Consider the following 17,538-nt stretch of genomic DNA (forward strand, 5'->3'; position numbering starts at 1 on the left):
GGCCGTCGCCACACTTCTCATGCGGTAGGTCCTCACCCATCATCCCCCAAAGGATATCCTCTTTATTTCCCTCATTCTAACCGAGACGCTCCCCGCCTTGGACCTAGTTTCACCGCTTCTCCTACTGCCGGCCCCACTCCGGAGTTAGCGCGGCCCTCGGAAAAGCGCGCGAGATTTTGTCCTCTGCGAGCTCCCGTAAGCCCAGGGTATGGTGGCCGAGCCGAACGCTGATTTTTAATTCCGGTGCATTCTCCCGCACGCGCCGAGAGGGGTTGCGCGGACCCGCGCCTAGATGTTTATCAGCCGGGCGACCCCTGCCAGCCTCCCTGGACTGCAAATTACAAAGCACCATTAGCTTCTAACAGCCGGCGACCAACGGCTCTGTTCTCTGGGCGCTGCTATATCGGCCAGGTATGATGTGTGCAGGACAGCTGTTTGAAACTACGGGCCCAGGTGATATTTAAAAAATTTTTTACTAGCGCTGTAGAAAATTTGGCACCTGTGAAATTACATGGTGGGCCCTCGGTGAAGTTAGTATGAAGCAGACTAAATATCTACCCCACCTAACTTATCAACATCGCCCCATCCTCATAGTGTCCCCTTCTTGTTCAGTTTGTTGGCTTGTAGCGTAGACTCAGGCAATGTGTATTGGTCATAGAGAATGTCCACGCTGGCTTCTTCTTGTAAGGGTCTAGAAACAGACCCCGAGGGCAGAGTGCCTTTTTCCCGAGACCCACAGCTCCAATGCCTTCACTGACCTCTGGGTCGGGTGGGGAGTAGGAGAGAGATTTAAAGGGGGAAAGTCTTCAATACTGTCACCACACACACACCTGCCAATTAAGGGGCCAGATGGCAGGCAGAGGACTCATCTGTTGGAGCAGGCCTTCCGCCTACTGCTCCCACCTTTGTCCCCACAGCCATGCCATGCTGCACCACCAGGATCCTGCCTGAGACCAGACAGGAGAGAACAGCTACAAGCTCACTCACGCATACACACACACCCTTATGTGGAGCAGGGAGAGCTCAGACTTCAGAGGGTTCTTCTCCATGACTCCTGCCCCTTCCTGGGGGCTCAAAGGCAAGAGTCAAAGGTCCTCTGGGTCATGCTTGGAGTGCCCTGGTGTGTTGATCATCTCTTCCTCCTCTTCCTCTTCTTCCTCCTCCTCCTGATCTTGCTCCTCCTCCCCTTCTGTCTTCTCTTGCCCATCCGTGATCTTCTCCTTTCCGGTCCAAGTTTCCTGTAGACACGCTAGGTTGGGTGACAGAAAACAATTTAGATATTAATCTGGGGGGTAGAGGAGGTTGGGGCCTGGCAGGAAAGGGGCCAGCCCCACACACTTACCAGTCTCAGCAGGGGGGAGCACATGACCTTCACAGAGAAAATGCTGTAGGGGCTGCTCCTGATGATGGAAGTACCAGTCTCCCACGACATCTTCAAACTCCTCCAGCATCGTCTCACACTGATCAAGTGGAAGGGTCAGAAAGGTATCTACTCTGCTGGGCTTTGGAAACGCTCCTCTCTGCTCTTCACTCCTGTCTGCCCACCCCATCCTAAAGAGCAGGTAGCCAGGAGGCTAAACTTGGCGTACGAGATGGTAATCCTCATTCATTCAACAAACATTTACTAAAACCTGTTCTGCCAAGTAGGCTATTAAACTCTTATGTCTCAACTCCTTGCCTATAAAATGGGAAATGGTAACAGTACCTACCACATGAAGTTGTTGTGAGGGTAAAATGGGGCAGCAGCTGGAAAGTATGTGGGCCTGAATCTGGCACATAGTAGGTGCTCAATATGTGGTAGTAGATATTATCAGCCTCCATTATTACTCCTTGATATGCTCCTGGGCCCACTTCAATCAATGACAGTCTTCACTCTGCCCCCTTCTCCTGCTCAGAGGCTGAATTCCCAAGTATCTAGGTCTCCCCTCAGGTTCCCTTCTCATTGCCCCAGGCAGTGCAGTATCCTGTCCTACCTGCTTCTTGAGGAACGTGACTTCCACGCTGGGCTCGTCCCATAGCTCCAGAGGGATCCCCAGATCCACCTTCACCCCCTTCTGCACCAGACCTTTCAGCGTTGCCATGGTCTGACTCTGACCCTGAGAGAGAGGAATTTGGGATCAGCCCAGCTCACTGCCCCACCTCATCCTTCCCCTTTCTGCCACAGCAGGTTTGTCAACTACCAGAGACTCCATGAGGGAGTCTAACAATGGGGAGGGGAACATTCTCCAGAGCTGGAGGGAGATGGGTCCCAGGGGATACCCGTTGTTGTTTCTGAAACGTGGGATGCTGCCCTAGGGAAGAGTCTGACCTTGGCATATCTCAGTGAGCCCTTGCGCTCGGCATGAACACTGTAATCCAGGATCCGCTCACACAAATTCTCCAAGGCCTCTTCCAGCCTTGTCTCTCTGTGGGAAGAGGGGAAACAAAGATTTCTTGGATGCTGTAGGAGCTCCCAGGGCTCCCTCAGGGGTCAGAAGGTAGATGAGCAACAAGAAGAACTCACGAAACACTGTAAGGGATGTGTTTCTTTCTCTTGCCAGTGTCTAGCACCTGCCCCAGCTCCAGCATCTCTCGAGATTGGCCAGTGCGACTCAGCTTTTCCTGTAGCTCCAGGCTCAGCAGCTTACACACTAGATGTCCACAAGGATGTGAAAGATAAACAAACATTCCAGCAACTCATTCTGTAGATGAGCAAAAGCAGCAGACTAGAGCCAGACTGGCTGGGTTAGAATCCTGACTCAGCCACTTAATAGCTATGTGGTAATTCTGCTGTGCCTTGGTTTCTGCATCTCTAAAATGGAGATAACAATATAGTTGAACCTCCTTTATAGAGGTGTGGTGAGGATTAAATAAATCAACCTCTGTAAAGCCCTTATAATAGTGCGTGGCATATAGGGAGCACTTTATAAGTGTTTGCTTTTATTCAGTTATTTATTGAGCTCCTATATGCATGAGAGCAGTAAGACCCATGATCCCTATTCACGGGACATTGCTGATGTAGTTGGGGACAGATTAAAAATGATGACAGTGTGGTGTGATGGGCCCTACACTAGAGGTTCACAAGAGATTTAATCTCTTTAGGAAATGCAAAATTCAGTCAATGGTCATTTACTGAATTGCTGCTAGCTTGTGATTTCCTTAAGGATGAGCATTGCGTATGTTCCACCACTGTCTTCCAGCAACTAGCACCTGGCCTGGCATGAGGTGGGTCCCAAGAAAGGGGGGGCCTATACGGAAATGCCAAGCAAGTTAAACACAGGGCAAGTTAACAAAAGTGCCTTAAATGTTCCAGGCACTATGCTAGGACCTCGGAGATACAGGTGCTCTTCTTCCCTCCAAGGGCTTACAATATAGCGGGAGGTGACAGAAAAGGAAGAGGGCTTCCAAAGGAATTGTCATCTAAACTGGGTCTTGAGAATCAAAAACAGAAGGGAGAGGGTTATTTCAGGCAAAGGGAAAAAGTGTGCTTAGGCACAGAGTGCAAGAGGATAAGGCAGGCTCAGTGACAGCTGAGAAGTTCAGTGTGGCTGAATCATGGGCACTTTGAGGATGGGAGTTGAGACAGAAATATAAGAGCGGTGGGGGCCATACAACAAAGAGACTTCTATGCTGTGCCAAAAATGGGTGTAGTCTGACCACAGCAGGAGGCCTGCAGAGGTGTTAGAGCAAGGAGGAGAGGTGAGGTAGGCTCAGGTCATGCGGAACACCAATACTGAAATGCAGGGTGGAGTGGGGTGAAAGGAAAAAGAATCCAGGGAAGAAATTAAAGTCAGGAAGGCAACAAACTAGGGAACCAGGGAACTCAACGGCCCAGCTCTGAAGTGTTTCCCCTCCACCCCACCCAGTCACCACCGTCATGCAGCCACATAAGATGCTGCTCACAGTAAAATCTGTAAGTACACACCCTCTGCAAAGCCTCACACGTATGGGGAACCTCCTCCATTTCTGTGGCCTCCTCTTTTTGAGCTTCAAGGCCTTATTTACTTACCCCAAACCCTCCCCAGGAGAGCATGGGACCTGTAATTTGAGAGCGTCTCTGCAAGGGTGGAGCAGAGGACGTTCATAAGGTATGAGCCTCACACCCAGCTCCTGCAGGCTCCCCAGGTTTAGGTTTAGTGTCATGGGGGAAAACACACTTTTAATGTTCAGTAGAGTGGGTGATCCTGGGCAGATAGTCTCTGAACTACAGTTCCCACAGATCACTGGGGCTACGCAAGCGAGAAAAAGAGGACTTCCTCTGGATGCCCTATGGGAATTGTAGTGCCACAGTTGTGGGGTAGCGCTATGCATTCCCTCCCTTGACCCCCTTCGAATTCAGCCAAGCTCCATCAGAATCTCCCTCAGGTCTTAAAGGACATCGAGTGACCCACCCATCACGGTCCATTTGGTCCGGTCCAGACTAAGGAGATGGGCAAAGGGATGTGAATAGGGGCCACTCCCTTTAGATACCTTCGCATTTGCTGGGCAAGCGTTCTGTGTCATCGTCCTCCTCCTTCGGCGACCCAACCCAAGCGCCATACACAGCCAAAATGAAAAGCAACATTCCCAACCGCACAGGTCCCATGACAAAGTGCTGTCCACAACCAACAAGCCCTTGCCTTCACACCAACTTCGGGAAGGCAGCGGGCCCTTTAAGTTCCGAGGGGGTCGGAGGGAATTTCCAGCCAGCCTGGCTTGGGCGGCGCACGCGCAGTCCCGGTCCGGAAGGGGGTGGAGCCTCATTGCGCTCCCAGCTATCCCGCCTCGGTTTTGTGGCGCTTCTTAGGGTCCTGGCCGCGGGGTAGTTAAAGTATAAACTGAAGTAATTGCAGCAGGAGGGTGTGCTCCTTGCACGTAGAGAGAAAAACCCGTTTTTTATACCACTTCAGGCCGTGAGCCTAGGAGACTCAGTCCGGCTCGCGGAAGGGGCAGTGACTTCCTCCCCGTCTCTGCCAGGACCTGCTCCCGTGAGGGGGCGGGGCCAAGATGGCGCCGAGCGCCGGGTGAGCGGTGCTTTGGCGGCGGTGAGAGACTTTTTCTGCGTGGGGCGTTCGGCTGACGGGGGCGGGTCTGAGTGCTAACCGGGACTAGGCCCTCTGAAGGGCCTGTGTGGGAGCCTGGAGGAGGACGTTGGGTTGTGTGTCCGCGCGCGTGGGGACTGTGTGTGCGCGTGTGTGTTTGCATTGGAGGATGTTGGGGGGATGAGGTGGGCTCTCAGCGCTTTCTTCCGCGCTGTACCCATTCCTTGGGGAGCTTCGACTCGCTTCCTTGCTGGGGAAGCCACTACCCACATCTAGTTAAAGTTAGCCCTTTTCTGTGAAGCTTTCCTGCCGACTCCACTGACCTGAAGAGCTCCTGAGGTCGTAGCGTGTTTTGCGAGCTGTTACTGGCAGTCGGTACGGAGGGTATTGAAGGCTTAGTAAGAGTTCACCAGTGACCTGGGATACAACAGCGTCTTGTATACCCGGCGCCAGGCACAGAGTCTGTGTTGAATAAATGTGTTCCCTGAACCTAAGACTTAGCGGAGGAGGAGACCAAATTCTCTTTCGCTTCCTTGCTCAGCCCTCCAGCACGCCCCCATCAACAACACCCCGCAGTCAGTCTAAACACTTTTGACAGTAGTCTTCCGAATGCCAGCTTCAAGCAAGCCACTCTCCTTTAGGCCACAAAGCAGGTTCCAAGCTTGGACCCGTATCTTGGTAATCGTGGTACCGTGAATTTATTGAGCACCTACATCTCTAAGCCTTATAATTCACTGATTTATTCAACAAATGATTTACTGAGTAGAGTGGCTCAGGCACCAGTGTGGGATCTTGTAATACATCAGTGAGCATAACACAAAGATTTTTGTCCACACAGTGGGGGGTGGAAAGGGAAGGTGTGGTGGTGATAAACAATTAGAAATGATACAGTATATGTTAGTAGATGTTAGATGCCATGAGGGGGAAAAGCAGAGTGGGATTGGAGTGTGGTGTTGAATAGGGTGAGGGGAGTAGGCAGCCAAGCTGGCATCTGGGGAAGAGCATTCAAGGCAGAAGGAAGAGAGCAAAGGCCGTAAAGCAAGAGCTTCCCTGTGAGGTTTGAACAGCAGGAGAACGCTGGGGCTGGATCAAGATGGAAGAAGGAAGGAAAGCAGATCAGAGATGTGATGGGGAGAGGGCAAATTATGAAGGGCCTTATAGACTGTAATTAGGATTTTGGATTTTACTCTGTGGTAAATGGGAACCACTACAGGCTTTTGAGCAGAGAAATGACCCAATCTGATTTATATTTTGACAGAATCACTCTGGCTGCTATGTTGGGAATAGATGTAGGGAGCAAGGGTGGAAGCAGGAAGACCTTGTCAGGAGACTGTTGAAGTTAGCCAGGTGAGAGATGATGGTGACTTGGCCATGCAGTGGGAGTGGAGGAATCAGGTTGGATCACCTGGCCGATTTGATGTGAGGGCTCACATATAGAGGGAGTGCCTGGATAGATGACATTACCATGAAGATGAAGAAAAATGGAGCAGGTAGAAAGGGAGATCAGGAGTTCAGTTCCAGAAGAGATTTTAAGTCGACAGTTTGATAAACAAATCTGGTGTTAGGAAGAACGTTCTGGGCTGAGGATATAAACTTGGCCACCATCAGCCTATAAGCACTGTTGAAAATTGAGGGTAGTTGACATCACCAAGGGAGTAAGTGTAGCTACAGAAGAAAACCAAAGACCGAGCCCAGGATGCTCCGGCATCAGGCAGATGACAAGAGGAAGAACTGGTCAAGGAAACAGGAGTGGCCAGTGAGGTGGTAGGAAAGCCAGGGGAAGGTAGTGGAGTAAAGAGTTTTCAGGAGGGAGTAGTCAACTACGGTGTGTGCTTCTGGCAGGTCAGGTATGATGAGGACGGAGAGTGGACCTTGGATTTGGCAATGTGGAGTCATCAGTGACCTTGATGAGCAGTTTCAGGGACCTGGTGGTGTCAAAAACCTGCTTGGGGTAAGTGCAAGAGAGGAGAGGAGAGGAATTAGAAAGTTAAGATAACTCTTTCAGGGAGTTTGGTTGCAAGGAGGAGCCGAAAAACGGGGTATATGTTGGAGAGAAAGTGAAATGAAGAAAATACTGTTTTATATTTCTAATTGTGAAATACACATAAGCTCACCATTCTAAACCATTTCAAGTGTACAGTATAGAGGGATTAAATATGTTCACTTCGTTATACAACCGTCACACCATCCATCCTTCCAGAACTCTTCATGTTGTAAAACAAACTCCAGTGCCATCAAACACTAACTCCCCATTCTTCCCTGCCCTAGCCCCAGCAACCCACTTCCGCTTGCAGAGTCTATGAATTTGACTCCTCTAAGAACCTCATATAAGTGGAATACATACCATTTGTCCTTTTGTGGCTGCCTTATTTCACTGAGCATCGTGTCCTCAAGGTTCATCCATGGTATAGCACATGTCCGAATCTCCTTCCTGTTTAAGGCTGCATACTATTCCATTGTATGGATAGACCACCGTTTTGTTTTCTTAAGATGGGAGGAATAACTGCATTTTGTAGGGTGGCAGGAATGACTGATTGGGTAGGTTGAAAACTTGGTGGTGATGCAGGGAGAAAGCAGTGTTGGGAGTTGGTGAGAGGCACGAGCGGCTTCTCTAACAGGTAGGGGGCGCGTGGGTGGCTAAGCGTCCAGCTTTTTTTTTTTTTTAGATTTTTATTTATTTATTTATTTGAGAGACAGAGCACAAGCAGAGGGGAGGGGCAGAGGGAGAAGCAGACTCCCTGCTGAGCAGGGATTCCCGACATGGGGCTCCATCCCAGGACCCTTGGATCATGACCTTAGCTGAAGGCAGACGCTTGACGACTGAGCCACCCAGGTACCCCAAGCATCCAACTCTTGATCTCAGCTCAGGTCTTGATCTCAGGGTCGTGAGTTCAAGCCCCATAATGGTCTCTGTGCTGGGCATGGAGCCTACTTAAAAATGAAATACTTAAAGTAACAGGTGCGAAGGCAGAGGATGTGGGTACTGGTGCTGTTAGGTTGGTGGATGTGGTGGCAATCTGTGGAGGTTCTCTTCTGATGGCCTGAAGTAAGGAAGAGAGGAGGTATCACATAGGACAGAGGGAGACTGAGTGCGTGGAGGTGTAGTATGATTGTCTGGCAGCATGAGGGGCCTGTGTGAAGTTCATGGCCATGAATTTAAAGTAAGAACTGGCTGGGATGGTTGTGTGTTTTTTCATCACATTAAATTGTACAGGTGTTTAGGCTCAGAGTGGGAGCGTTGTATTTAACCGTCACTGCTTTTGTGTCAAGCGTGAATAATGGTGCAAGAAGGGGCAGGAGAGATGAAGGTATACACAAAACCACCTCAGGAAACCAAGCCTTTTCCATGTTCCACATATGGGGAAGAAACCCAGAGGTGGGAGAATGTCAGTAATTTGCCCAAATAACCCAGCTGGGGAGTCTAGGGCTGGGATTTCAGTCGAGGCCACGTCCATTCACTGTGCCTCACTTGCACAACACTGGGTACAGAATGCGGAGCTCAGTACATTGTGTTGCACTGGATCGGATTACTCGCTGCTTCCGTTACATCCAATGCTGACTCATACTTCTTTTTTATCTCTTCTGCCCACCCCATCCCCCTGCCAGGGTCTCCGTTTCTCCACCCTGGGGTATCACTCTTTGGGGGAGGGAACAAGGGGCTCCAGAATGGCCGAGGAGAAGAAGCTGAAGCTTAGCAATACGGTGCTGCCCTCGGAGTCGATGAAGGTGGTGGCCGAGTCAATGGGGATCGCTCAGATTCAGGAGGAGACCTGCCAGCTGCTGACCGATGAGGTCAGCTACCGCATCAAGGAGATTGCCCAGGTAACCTGACCCGTCTGCCCAGCCCTGTGTCGTATCAAGGATGCTGCCCAGGCCCCCTTCTTCCTCAGGCTGTCAGGCTGATGTCTGTCTGTCTCCCACCCCCAGGATGCCTTGAAGTTCATGCACATGGGGAAGCGGCAGAAGCTCACCACGAGTGACATTGACTACGCACTGAAGCTAAAGAATGTCGAGGTGATTGGGGCACGCAGGACTGAGGTTGGGGGCGGGGGCAGGGTGGTGAGATCCATCCTCCCAGAGGCTGCATTTGCCTTCGGCCATGGCTCCTCAGGCTTCCCTCTCATCCCAGTGTCTCTCTCTCTCTCTCTCTCCTGATATAGCCGCTCTATGGCTTCCACGCTCAGGAGTTCATTCCTTTCCGTTTCGCCTCTGGTGGGGGCCGGGAGCTTTACTTCTACGAGGAGAAGGAGGTTGATCTGAGTGACATCATCAATACCCCTCTGCCCCGGGTGCCCTTGGACGTCTGCCTCAAAGGTTGGGGGTGGGGAGAGCAAGGCGGCAGGGAGGAGGGAGAGGGGGTGGGGATCACAATGGAGAAGCCCGCTGCGTGAGATCGCTGGTGAGTTGCAGGAAGTGGGAACAGGACGGAAAACACGTTCCTAGTGTGAGTGGCTCCTTAGTGTCCCTGTCCAGCAGTTCAACTTGACACCTTCTTTCCTCACAGCTCATTGGCTGAGCATTGAAGGCTGCCAGCCAGCTATCCCGGAGAATCCACCCCCAGGTAACCTTGTCCAAGCCCAGAGCCCACCCCGGTCTATCTCACCTTCCCTGTCCTTCCTTTCCGTCCCCTGCCACTCTCCTCACTCCTGCTGTGACCGCTTTGCCACCAGCTCCCAAAGAGCAGCAGAAGGCTGAGGCCACGGAACCCCTGAAGTCAGCAAAGCCAGGCCAGGAGGAAGATGGACCCTTGAAAGGCAAAGGTCAAGGGGCTGCTCCAGCCGATGGCAAAGGTCAGTACTGCTAGGCCAGGCCTCTCCTGGCTCCTGCCCCAAAGCCAGACGGCGAGCTGTGAGGAGGTCTCACTGGGCAGGGAGCAAAGGTTTGTCTGGTTCGAGGCCTCTCCTGGAGCTTTCCTTTTCAAACCTGTCTTCCCCCTTCACCCAGGGAAAGAGAAGAAGGCGCCACCCCTGCTGGAGGGCGCCCCTTTGCGGCTGAAGCCGCGAAGTATCCACGAGCTGTCTGTGGAGCAGCAGCTGTACTACAAGGAGATCACCGAAGCCTGTGTGGGCTCCTGCGAGGCCAAGAGGGCGGTGAGGCTCCCCTGACCTGCTTTTACCCCCGGTCCCTTCTCCGGAAGTCCCACGAACCCGTCCCGGTCTCTGCCTCCACGTCACTCCCTCCCTTCCTCCCCCCGCAGGAGGCACTGCAGAGCATCGCAACGGACCCGGGGCTCTATCAGATGCTGCCACGATTCAGCACTTTCATCTCGGAGGGGGTGAGAGGAGGCAGACGGCCAGCACCTAGGATGAGGTTCCGGGCAGTGAGGAGGCGGCGGGGGAGCTCCTCTGAGGGTCTCACCGCCCCGTCACCTCCTCCCACAGGTCCGTGTGAATGTGGTGCAGAACAACCTGGCCCTGCTCATCTACCTGATGCGCATGGTGAAGGCGCTGATGGACAACCCCACGCTGTATCTAGAAAAATATGTGAGCGGTCCTGCCCACCCACCTTTCCACCCAGGGTCGGGGCACCTTGCTGCCACCAATGGGAAGCCATTTGTCAGAATTAGCCAACTTGCCACTCCTTCCATAGGTGCATGAGTTGATTCCAGCTGTGATGACCTGCATCGTGAGCAGACAGCTGTGCCTGCGGCCAGATGTGGACAATCACTGGGCACTCCGGGACTTTGCTGCCCGCCTCGTGGCCCAGATCTGCAAGCATTTCAGCACGACCACGAACAACATCCAGTCCCGGATCACCAAGACCTTCACCAAGGTGAGCAAGAATGAGGAGTGTAGGGGCACCTGGGTGGCTCAGTGGGTTAGGCATCTGGCTCTTGATTTCAGCTCAGGTCATGATCTCAGGGTTGTGGAATCCAGCGCTCATGCTCCATGCTCAGCAGGGATTCTGTTTGAGATTCTCTCCCTCTGCCTACACCCACCCCCCTGCACAAATAAATAAATAAATCTTAAAGAATAAGGAGTGTAGACTATTTCACATCCCCACCCCAGGGTGGTGACCAGGACAAAGCTTCAGCCAAGCCGGAGGTGGGTCAGTGTGGCGAGAGGAAAGGACACTGAAAACACAGGGCAGAGGGACAGGGCCTCGACCTCAGGCCCTCTCTGTAACGTCTTAATGATCCACAACAAAAGCATGTTCATGAGACTTGGTCCTTAACGGTTAGTTTCTCAGGCCCCTTGACCCGGGTTTCTCTTCCCTCCCCTTACAGAGCTGGGTGGACGAGAAGACTCCGTGGACCACACGTTACGGCTCCATCGCAGGCCTGGCAGAGCTGGGACACGATGTGAGGCCCCGGCAGCAGGGGGAGTGCTGGGAGAAAGGAGGTATCCTGGGTCCTAGGGGGCAAGAGCCCCACCCGGGAGACTCCGAGGTGACCCAAGGTTCCTGGCTTCTCCCCTTCCTTTCCGATAGGTGATTAAGACTCTGATTCTGCCACGGCTGCAGCAGGAGGGGGAGCGGATCCGCAGCGTCCTGGACGGCCCTGTGCTGAGCAACATCGACCGCATCGGAGCTGACCACGTGCAGAGCCTCCTCCTGGTGACCAGAGCCCCCATCCCTGTCCTCCCCTTTCTTCTTCCCACTCTCACCCCCCCCACACACACACACATGGGTACAATGTTCAGCAAGCCATGGTTGGCTTTTATTCACTCATCCCATCTCTGCCTCATATATTCAGAGTCCAATACTGTTGTGCAGATGGAGACCAAGGCACCAAAAGGTTAAGTAAGAAATAAGAGATCTTAACTCTCAGCACGGGACATCCCCTAGAAGGGACTGCCCCTGAGGCTTCTGCATCACTGTGCTCCGTTCTGTGCAAGGCATCACCCTGTGGACCAGCCACCCCTTAGAAGTCACCAGTGTATTCAGCAAGTCACCCAGTCACACCAGTGGGTGCTGCTTGTCCTCTGAGGAAAAGCCAGCGGTTCTCACACACACGGCTCTCCCAGCAGTCCGGCCCACGCCAGAACATACTGAACTACCGGGCACTTTCTTCCTCACCCCTTCCCTGTCACACTTCCTGAGGGGCCCAGCCCTCCACCTACTGGCTTTTCTTTGCTTTCTCTGCAGAAACACTGTGCCCCTGTTCTGGCAAAGCTGCGCCTACCACCTGACAATCAAGATGCTTATCGGGCAGAATTTGGGTCCCTCGGACCCCTCCTCTGCTCCCATGTTGTCAAGGCCCGGGCCCAGGCTGCTCTGCAGGCTCAGCAGGTCAACAGGACCACTCTGACCATCACTCAGGTCCGTGATGGGGGAGGGGGGTTTGGTGAAGAAACGTGGGAGGGATGGGGGGGGGACGCAGACAAGAGCTTGCTTTTGGAAAACATGGGGCCCTCTGAGAGAGCAGTGTTAGGGGAGTCTGGGCCCCCCTAGTGGATGATTCCCCAACCCCAGGGAGACCCGCCGAGGAGCAGCAACAGGTGCCCTTTCTCTTCTTAGACCTTGACATTTTCTTCTTCCCTCTTCTTCGTGCAGCCCCGGCCCACGCTGACCCTCTCACAGGCCCCTCAGCCCGGCCCTCGAACCCCTGGCTTGCTGAAGGTCCCTGGCTCCATCGCGCTGCCCGTGCAGACCCTGGTGTCTGCCCGAGCTGCTGCCCCGCCTCAGCCTTCCCCTCCTCCAACCAAGTTTATTGTAATGTCGTCCTCCTCCAGCGCCTCATCCACCCAACAGGTACTGGGAGCCACGGGGGACCTGGGATGGTGGGGAGCATGACCAGGGCTACCTCCAAGTACCCTGGGGGCCCCAGAGTAGAGCCCAGTTCCCTCTGGGCCCAAAGACAGGAGCAGGAAGGGGCATTTCGAGGAGGCCCGCGAGGCTGTGGCTGCTCATCCTGAGCATGGCTCTCGAGCTGGCAGCAACCTCCAGGCTCCTGAGCATGTGAACTATGATCAGCTGTTTGGCTGGAGCAGGTGAATCCTCCCCCAGGCAGCGCCTTTCCTTTCTTCCCCCAGGTCCTGTCCCTCAGCACCTCAGCCCCTGGCTCAGGCTCCACCACTACCTCTCCCGTCACCACCACAGTCCCCAGCGTGCAGCCCATCGTCAAACTGGTCTCCACTGCCACCACCACACCCCCCAGCACTGCTCCCTCTGGGCCCGGCAGCGTCCAGAAGTACATCGTGGTCTCTCTTCCCCCTACAGGGGAGGGCAAAGGAGGCCCGGCCTCCCATCCTTCTCCAGCTCCTCCCCCATCCTCAGCCCCCTCCCCGCTTGGGGGCAGTGCCCTCTGTGGGGGAAAACAGGAAGCTGGGGATAGCCCCCCTCCAGCTCCAGGGACTCCAAAAGCCAATGGCTCCCAGCCTCCTGGATCTGGCTCCCCTCCGCCTGCACCTTAATGCTGTTGTATATCTGCCAATGTTCTTCTGTCCCTGGCTCTCACTCTCTCACATACACACATACACACACACACACACACACACACACTCGCGCGCAGGGTGGAAGGGAGTAATAGTTTGCTTCCTCCATGTTACTTTTTTTTTTAGATATTGTACAGCCAGTTCCTCAGAATAAAAGTTTGATTTGTAAGTTCTGATCCACCTCAGCCCTTTCTGTGTCAGGTGCCACGGGAAGGTCGAGCTTGTCGACCAGGACTTGTCTCCTGGCCTCTCAGGACTCTGGACTCTTCAGCCTGATCCATAGCCTCGGGCCAGAAGGGTGGAAAAGACAGTATCCTCCTCTCCAGCTCCACAGACAACCACCTTTGCTGCCCGTGTCCTCGTTTGGGGAGCCTCAGATCCGGATGACATAGGCATCACTATGGCTTAGGTGTCGCACCCACTTGTGGGGGTTGGCATTGCCGCAGGGTCTGAATGCCAGCCTGAGGAAGCGAACCTGGAGGCCGGAGCACGTGTGCCGGGGAAGTTCAAATGAGAGGCTGGCGGGACCCAGACCCAGAGGGGCCGAGGTGGAGGGTGCTTGACCAGGAGGCCCAGGGAGGCCCGGAACATCCATCTGTAAGGGACAGAGGCCGGGAAGGGGTACTGAGGCCCAGAGAGGATGGAGGGCAGGGAGGCCCACCACAAGAGGAGGGACAGGTTGGGGCTGACCGTGCAGGTGGAGGAGAGGGTCTCAGAGAGTCAGCAGCTTGTACCTGGAAAAGGCCTGACAGCTGGGAGCCACCCTGAACCCGAGGCAGGTCCCAGCGAAGGGCTCCCTCCCCCAGCTCTGCCTTCTGCTCGGGGCCGCTCAGCTCCTGTGACAGGCTGGAATTTGGAGAGGCGCTGCGCTCAGTCCCTGCCTTCCTGGGGCAGGCCAGTTCCACCCTTCCCGGGGCCACCCTGTTGTCCAGGGAAGCTGGTGCAACCGCCCGAGCCCCCGTGCCTCACCCACTAACCTGACCACCCCTCGTGGCAGGGGAAGGTGCAGCCTGACATTGAGAGCTTGGCTGCAAAGAAAAAAGGAACAGAGTCAGCCCCTGGAAGGCAGTGACCAGTTCCCACTCTTCATTAACATCACACTAGGGTTCAGCACGAGTGTTACCCCATCCCCTTCCCGAGCCCTCCTGCCTCTAACTGAACAGGATTCCGAAGCCAGTGGATGCATCTGAAGGCGGGAGCAATAGGTATGTGGGCCCTCTGTCCTACCCCACGTAACAGAACTAGGCTTGGCTAACCCCCGCTCATACCTCTTTGGGGGCAGGTCGCATCGTAACTTCAGGTAAACCTGGAGCCTGGGTGGAAGGGCACGGTAGTGTTACTCGCTGGCAGCTCACCATCCCCACCCGGGGCCTCTGTGCAGGGCTGCTGGGTGGGTCATGCCCCAAGCAGTGAATCCACTAAGGGCTGAGTCCACGTTGGGGGGAGGGTGTCTTTTTCTGACTTGTATCCTCTTACCGCCACTTCTCCATAATGAGTTTTGGGAACATCTTTGTATTGGCTTAGACTTCAGAGAAGTTCCAGAGCAGGGAAATGGTCTCACCTGCCCGAGCCTCGGTCCCACTGCACAGAGGGAAAGAGCCGGAACGGGAGTGGGGAGGGGAGGTCGTCTGAGAGTTGGTACCGCATCACAGTTAGCTGGGACCAGACAGGAATGGAGGTCAGTTTGGTCTCCTCACCCCTGAACTGCCTCCCTTCCCCATGGTGGATGGAACATGCTAGGCCAGCCCGGTCCTGACCTCGCCCTGAGGGGGCTGCAGGCGCAGAATTCGATGAGACTCAAACTCTTCCAGAAGCACGGAGCTGTGAAATGAGACCTCATCCACCCGGATCCCCGGTCCGTAACCTGGAAGGAGAGAAAGTCTCCTCTTGGAACCCACGTTGTGGGAGAGGAGAGCAGCAGGGGAGAGCTGGGGGAGAATCTGTCTCCGTGTTCCACACAACTTCTGGCGGGGACCTCCACATAGGAGAGAGAGACCTACTTTCTTCTCACCTCTTAGTTCTGACTTCCCCACACAAAATTCTTCTGTCAAGCCGATGCGCATCTCTGTCCGAGAAAAGAACATCAGAAAAGGCTGCCAGATACCACCATACACAGCACCGAGGAGCCTGTCCCACACCCCAGCCTGGGCCAAGCCTGCAGACTTCTCACCAGAGCCACTGGGAAGAAAGCTCTTGAGGCGGATCTCTCCCTGCACGTCTACCTTCAGCAGCGAGCCCTAAGAATGGCGGAGAGCTCAATGCTCAGAGGTGACACGCCCCCCCCATACATTTCCCAAATGCCATCTGTCCTCAGCTCCCGGGTTGGGGGCCCAACTTACATTAGATGCTATCAGCACAGACAGTCTCTCGACCACATCCAAAAATACTTCATTCTTTTGGCTCTGAAGAAGAGAGGGGATTTGGGCGCTTGGAGGCTGAACGGCCTGTGTTCTAAAGTGGACAGACAGAAAGGACAGGGCAGTGGAGGCTAGGACCCTGGGGTGGGGACACAGGGGTAAGGGAAGGGATTATCCATATCTAGCTACGCCAGGATCTCCATCTCTGGTGTCCCAGGAAAAAATGAGAGGGCCTGACTCCATCACGCCCGCCCTCACCTGGTCAGAGCGGCTGGTCAGGATGGGGCGGCTGGCTGCACTGCTGGGGGCCACTTTGCTCTGCTGCGTCTCGGCCCCAAACTGGAAAGCACCCAAAGCAACAATCTTCAGGTTTGACAGTACCTACCAGCCCTCCTCCTCCTCCTTCCCTTGACTAACCAAGCCAACACTGCTGAGGTCAAAGAGGCTGAAGGGCTTGCTGACCACAGCCTCCGTCTGGATGAAGTTCCTCAGCATCTCCATGGACGTGGTCTGTACATAGCCATAGTCCTGCAGGCAGGGAACAGCCTTTGGTCAGCGGAGGAAAGGGGTGAGAATGAACGGACTCAGCCTCCCCTTCACAGCACACATCTGCAGGGCCTGGGCGCGGTGGGGGAGATCCCTGGCCTCACCAGCACTTCATCCAGGAGTTCGTAGACAAGAGCCACGTTGCGGGAGATGGTCCCCTCACTCAGGGAGCCACAGTAATCGCCCAGGAGAGTGGCCAACCTGAGAAAACAGGACGGAGTGTGCATATCCTCCTGTGGTCGCATCCCCGCGCCTAGGTGCCCAGCCCTGCCCTCCTCACCGGGAGAGCAGCTCGAGGAGGCTGAAGGGAGAAATGTTTTCTGAAGTCGTGGCCACCAAATAGAGACCGCTGTGTCTGATGTGAATGAAATGACGGTCATCGTGGTGCTGAGGCAGAGGCGGGGAAGAGAGCTGTGATTAAGGGCCCGCGAGACTTCCTAGCGGCGGGCCTTGGGGCGAGCCAGAACCACCCCCCGGGGGCCCAGCTGCCTAATGTGTCAGAGGAGGTAGCCCCCCCCCATCTACCCCGGAGTGGCAGAGCGGCGCCCGGCATAGTGTTAGCGCTCGAGAAACGGTCGCTCCGAATATTTGGCAGAATGTACCCCCATCCCCAAGCGGAAGCTCTCAGGGAAACAGCCCCGGGAGAAAGGAGGCGCCCCCTACCCCCGGCCCGCCGGGAGCCTACCCCACGCCCCGCCACTGGTTACCATGACAACCGGGGACTCATCTCCGGGTAGTCCCGTCAGCTTCCGGTAGAAGAGCTCGGCCACATCCCGACCGCCACTGTCCCCGCGGACTGAGCGGGTGGAAGGACAGCTAAGGAGTCGGCGACACAGGCTGGCTCTGGAGCACTGCTCCCACCCAGCCCCTCCCCCTCCCGCCCTGCAGGTCAAGGATACGATCCTTGTAGATGAGCGGGTCCCCTTTGGAGGACAGAATGAAGAACTGGGAGATCATGGCGGTTCTGGAGAGTAGGCAGGGAGACAACGAAAGTTGGGCCTGCCCCGCCCTGCGGCCTGGGAACAAAAGGACGCGCGTATGCTGTCCCTTTAAGAACAATTTCTCCTCCGCCCGTGCCAGCTCGGACCGCGGGAAACCCAGCTCCGCCCGTGCCAGCGCCCCGCCCCGCCCCGCCTTTCCCTCCCCGTGCCCGCGCCGCTGCCCCGTCACTCAGCCCAGTCTCGCCCGGTGATTGGCCGAGGCTGGGACCGGCGGGCGGGTGGGAGGGGCGAAGGGCCTCCTCTCTGATAGGCCCACACG

General features: G+C 55.0%; 3 protein-coding genes across 8 annotated transcripts; 1 reads left to right on the plus strand and 2 right to left on the minus strand.

The window, feature by feature from the left end:
- Positions 1–2: 2 nt before the first annotated feature.
- On the plus strand, positions 3–13,544 carry TAF6 (TATA-box binding protein associated factor 6). Of its 5 annotated transcripts, XM_054507677.2 has the most exons (16): positions 4,731–5,003; positions 6,843–6,951; positions 8,607–8,822; positions 8,928–9,014; positions 9,161–9,314; positions 9,505–9,561; positions 9,671–9,790; positions 9,945–10,090; positions 10,198–10,275; positions 10,382–10,483; positions 10,590–10,772; positions 11,227–11,301; positions 11,430–11,555; positions 12,087–12,260; positions 12,495–12,692; positions 12,974–13,544. In XM_054507677.2, the coding sequence occupies exons 2-16, from the start codon at positions 6,850–6,852 to the stop codon at positions 13,352–13,354; spliced, it is 2,199 nt and encodes a 732-aa protein (XP_054363652.1). In that variant the 5' UTR covers positions 4,731–5,003; positions 6,843–6,849; the 3' UTR covers positions 13,355–13,544. The 5 variants fall into 5 exon arrangements, with proteins under 5 accessions (XP_054363654.1, XP_045731667.1, XP_054363652.1 ...); XM_054507679.2 differs by lacking the exons at positions 4,731–5,003; positions 6,843–6,951 and adding an exon at positions 3–24; XM_045875711.3 differs by lacking the exons at positions 4,731–5,003; positions 6,843–6,951 and adding an exon at positions 277–411.
- Positions 455–4,701, minus strand: CNPY4 (canopy FGF signaling regulator 4). Its single transcript, XM_045875714.2, has 6 exons — positions 4,450–4,701; positions 2,504–2,630; positions 2,309–2,405; positions 1,974–2,096; positions 1,343–1,460; positions 455–1,249 (listed from the first exon to the last, which is right to left on the minus strand). Exons 1-6 carry the CDS (start codon positions 4,562–4,564, stop codon positions 1,086–1,088), a joined length of 744 nt encoding a protein of 247 aa, XP_045731670.1. The 5' UTR covers positions 4,565–4,701; the 3' UTR covers positions 455–1,085.
- On the minus strand, positions 13,486–17,389 carry AP4M1 (adaptor related protein complex 4 subunit mu 1). 2 transcript variants are annotated; one of them, XM_064593248.1, is made up of 15 exons: positions 17,178–17,389; positions 16,986–17,074; positions 16,559–16,665; positions 16,383–16,479; positions 16,150–16,260; positions 15,991–16,095; positions 15,715–15,777; positions 15,546–15,612; positions 15,387–15,440; positions 15,133–15,239; positions 14,937–15,031; positions 14,644–14,688; positions 14,353–14,403; positions 14,110–14,221; positions 13,486–13,970 (listed from the first exon to the last, which is right to left on the minus strand). In XM_064593248.1, exons 1-15 carry the CDS (start codon positions 17,233–17,235, stop codon positions 13,749–13,751), a joined length of 1,383 nt encoding a protein of 460 aa, XP_064449318.1. In that variant the 5' UTR covers positions 17,236–17,389; the 3' UTR covers positions 13,486–13,748. The 2 variants fall into 2 exon arrangements, with proteins under 2 accessions (XP_064449318.1, XP_045731668.1); XM_045875712.3 differs by having other exon boundaries at positions 15,991–16,071; positions 17,178–17,388.
- Between the last annotated feature and the right edge of the window lie 149 nt (positions 17,390–17,538).

The sequence above is a fragment of the Mirounga angustirostris genome, unplaced genomic scaffold (assembly GCF_029215605.1).
Source record: "Mirounga angustirostris isolate CCGP_5_RB_7025 unplaced genomic scaffold, mMirAng1.0.hap1 SCAF_5, whole genome shotgun sequence".
Classification (NCBI taxonomy): domain Eukaryota; kingdom Metazoa; phylum Chordata; class Mammalia; order Carnivora; family Phocidae; genus Mirounga; species Mirounga angustirostris.

Coding starts and splice junctions, on each gene's coding strand:
- TAF6 (XM_054507677.2), top strand. CDS start 6,850: ATGATGAGGACGGAGAGTGGACCTTGGATTTGGCAATGTGGAGTCATC. Junction 9,015..9,160: donor TGAAGCTAAAGAATGTCGAG/GTGATTGGGGCA, acceptor CTCCTGATATAG/CCGCTCTATGGCTTCCACGC. Junction 10,773..11,226: donor TCACCAAGACCTTCACCAAG/GTGAGCAAGAAT, acceptor CTCCCCTTACAG/AGCTGGGTGGACGAGAAGAC.
- AP4M1 (XM_064593248.1), bottom strand. CDS start 17,235: ATGATCTCCCAGTTCTTCATTCTGTCCTCCAAAGGGGACCCGCTCATC. Junction 17,075..17,177: donor CCCGCTCATCTACAAGGATC/GTATCCTTGACC, acceptor CCACCCGCTCAG/TCCGCGGGGACAGTGGCGGT. Junction 15,613..15,714: donor CTGTGCTGATAGCATCTAAT/GTAAGTTGGGCC, acceptor CGCCATTCTTAG/GGCTCGCTGCTGAAGGTAGA.
- CNPY4 (XM_045875714.2), bottom strand. CDS start 4,564: ATGGGACCTGTGCGGTTGGGAATGTTGCTTTTCATTTTGGCTGTGTAT. Junction 2,406..2,503: donor CACATCCCTTACAGTGTTTC/GTGAGTTCTTCT, acceptor CTCTTCCCACAG/AGAGACAAGGCTGGAAGAGG. Junction 2,097..2,308: donor GCTCACTGAGATATGCCAAG/GTCAGACTCTTC, acceptor CCTCTCTCTCAG/GGTCAGAGTCAGACCATGGC.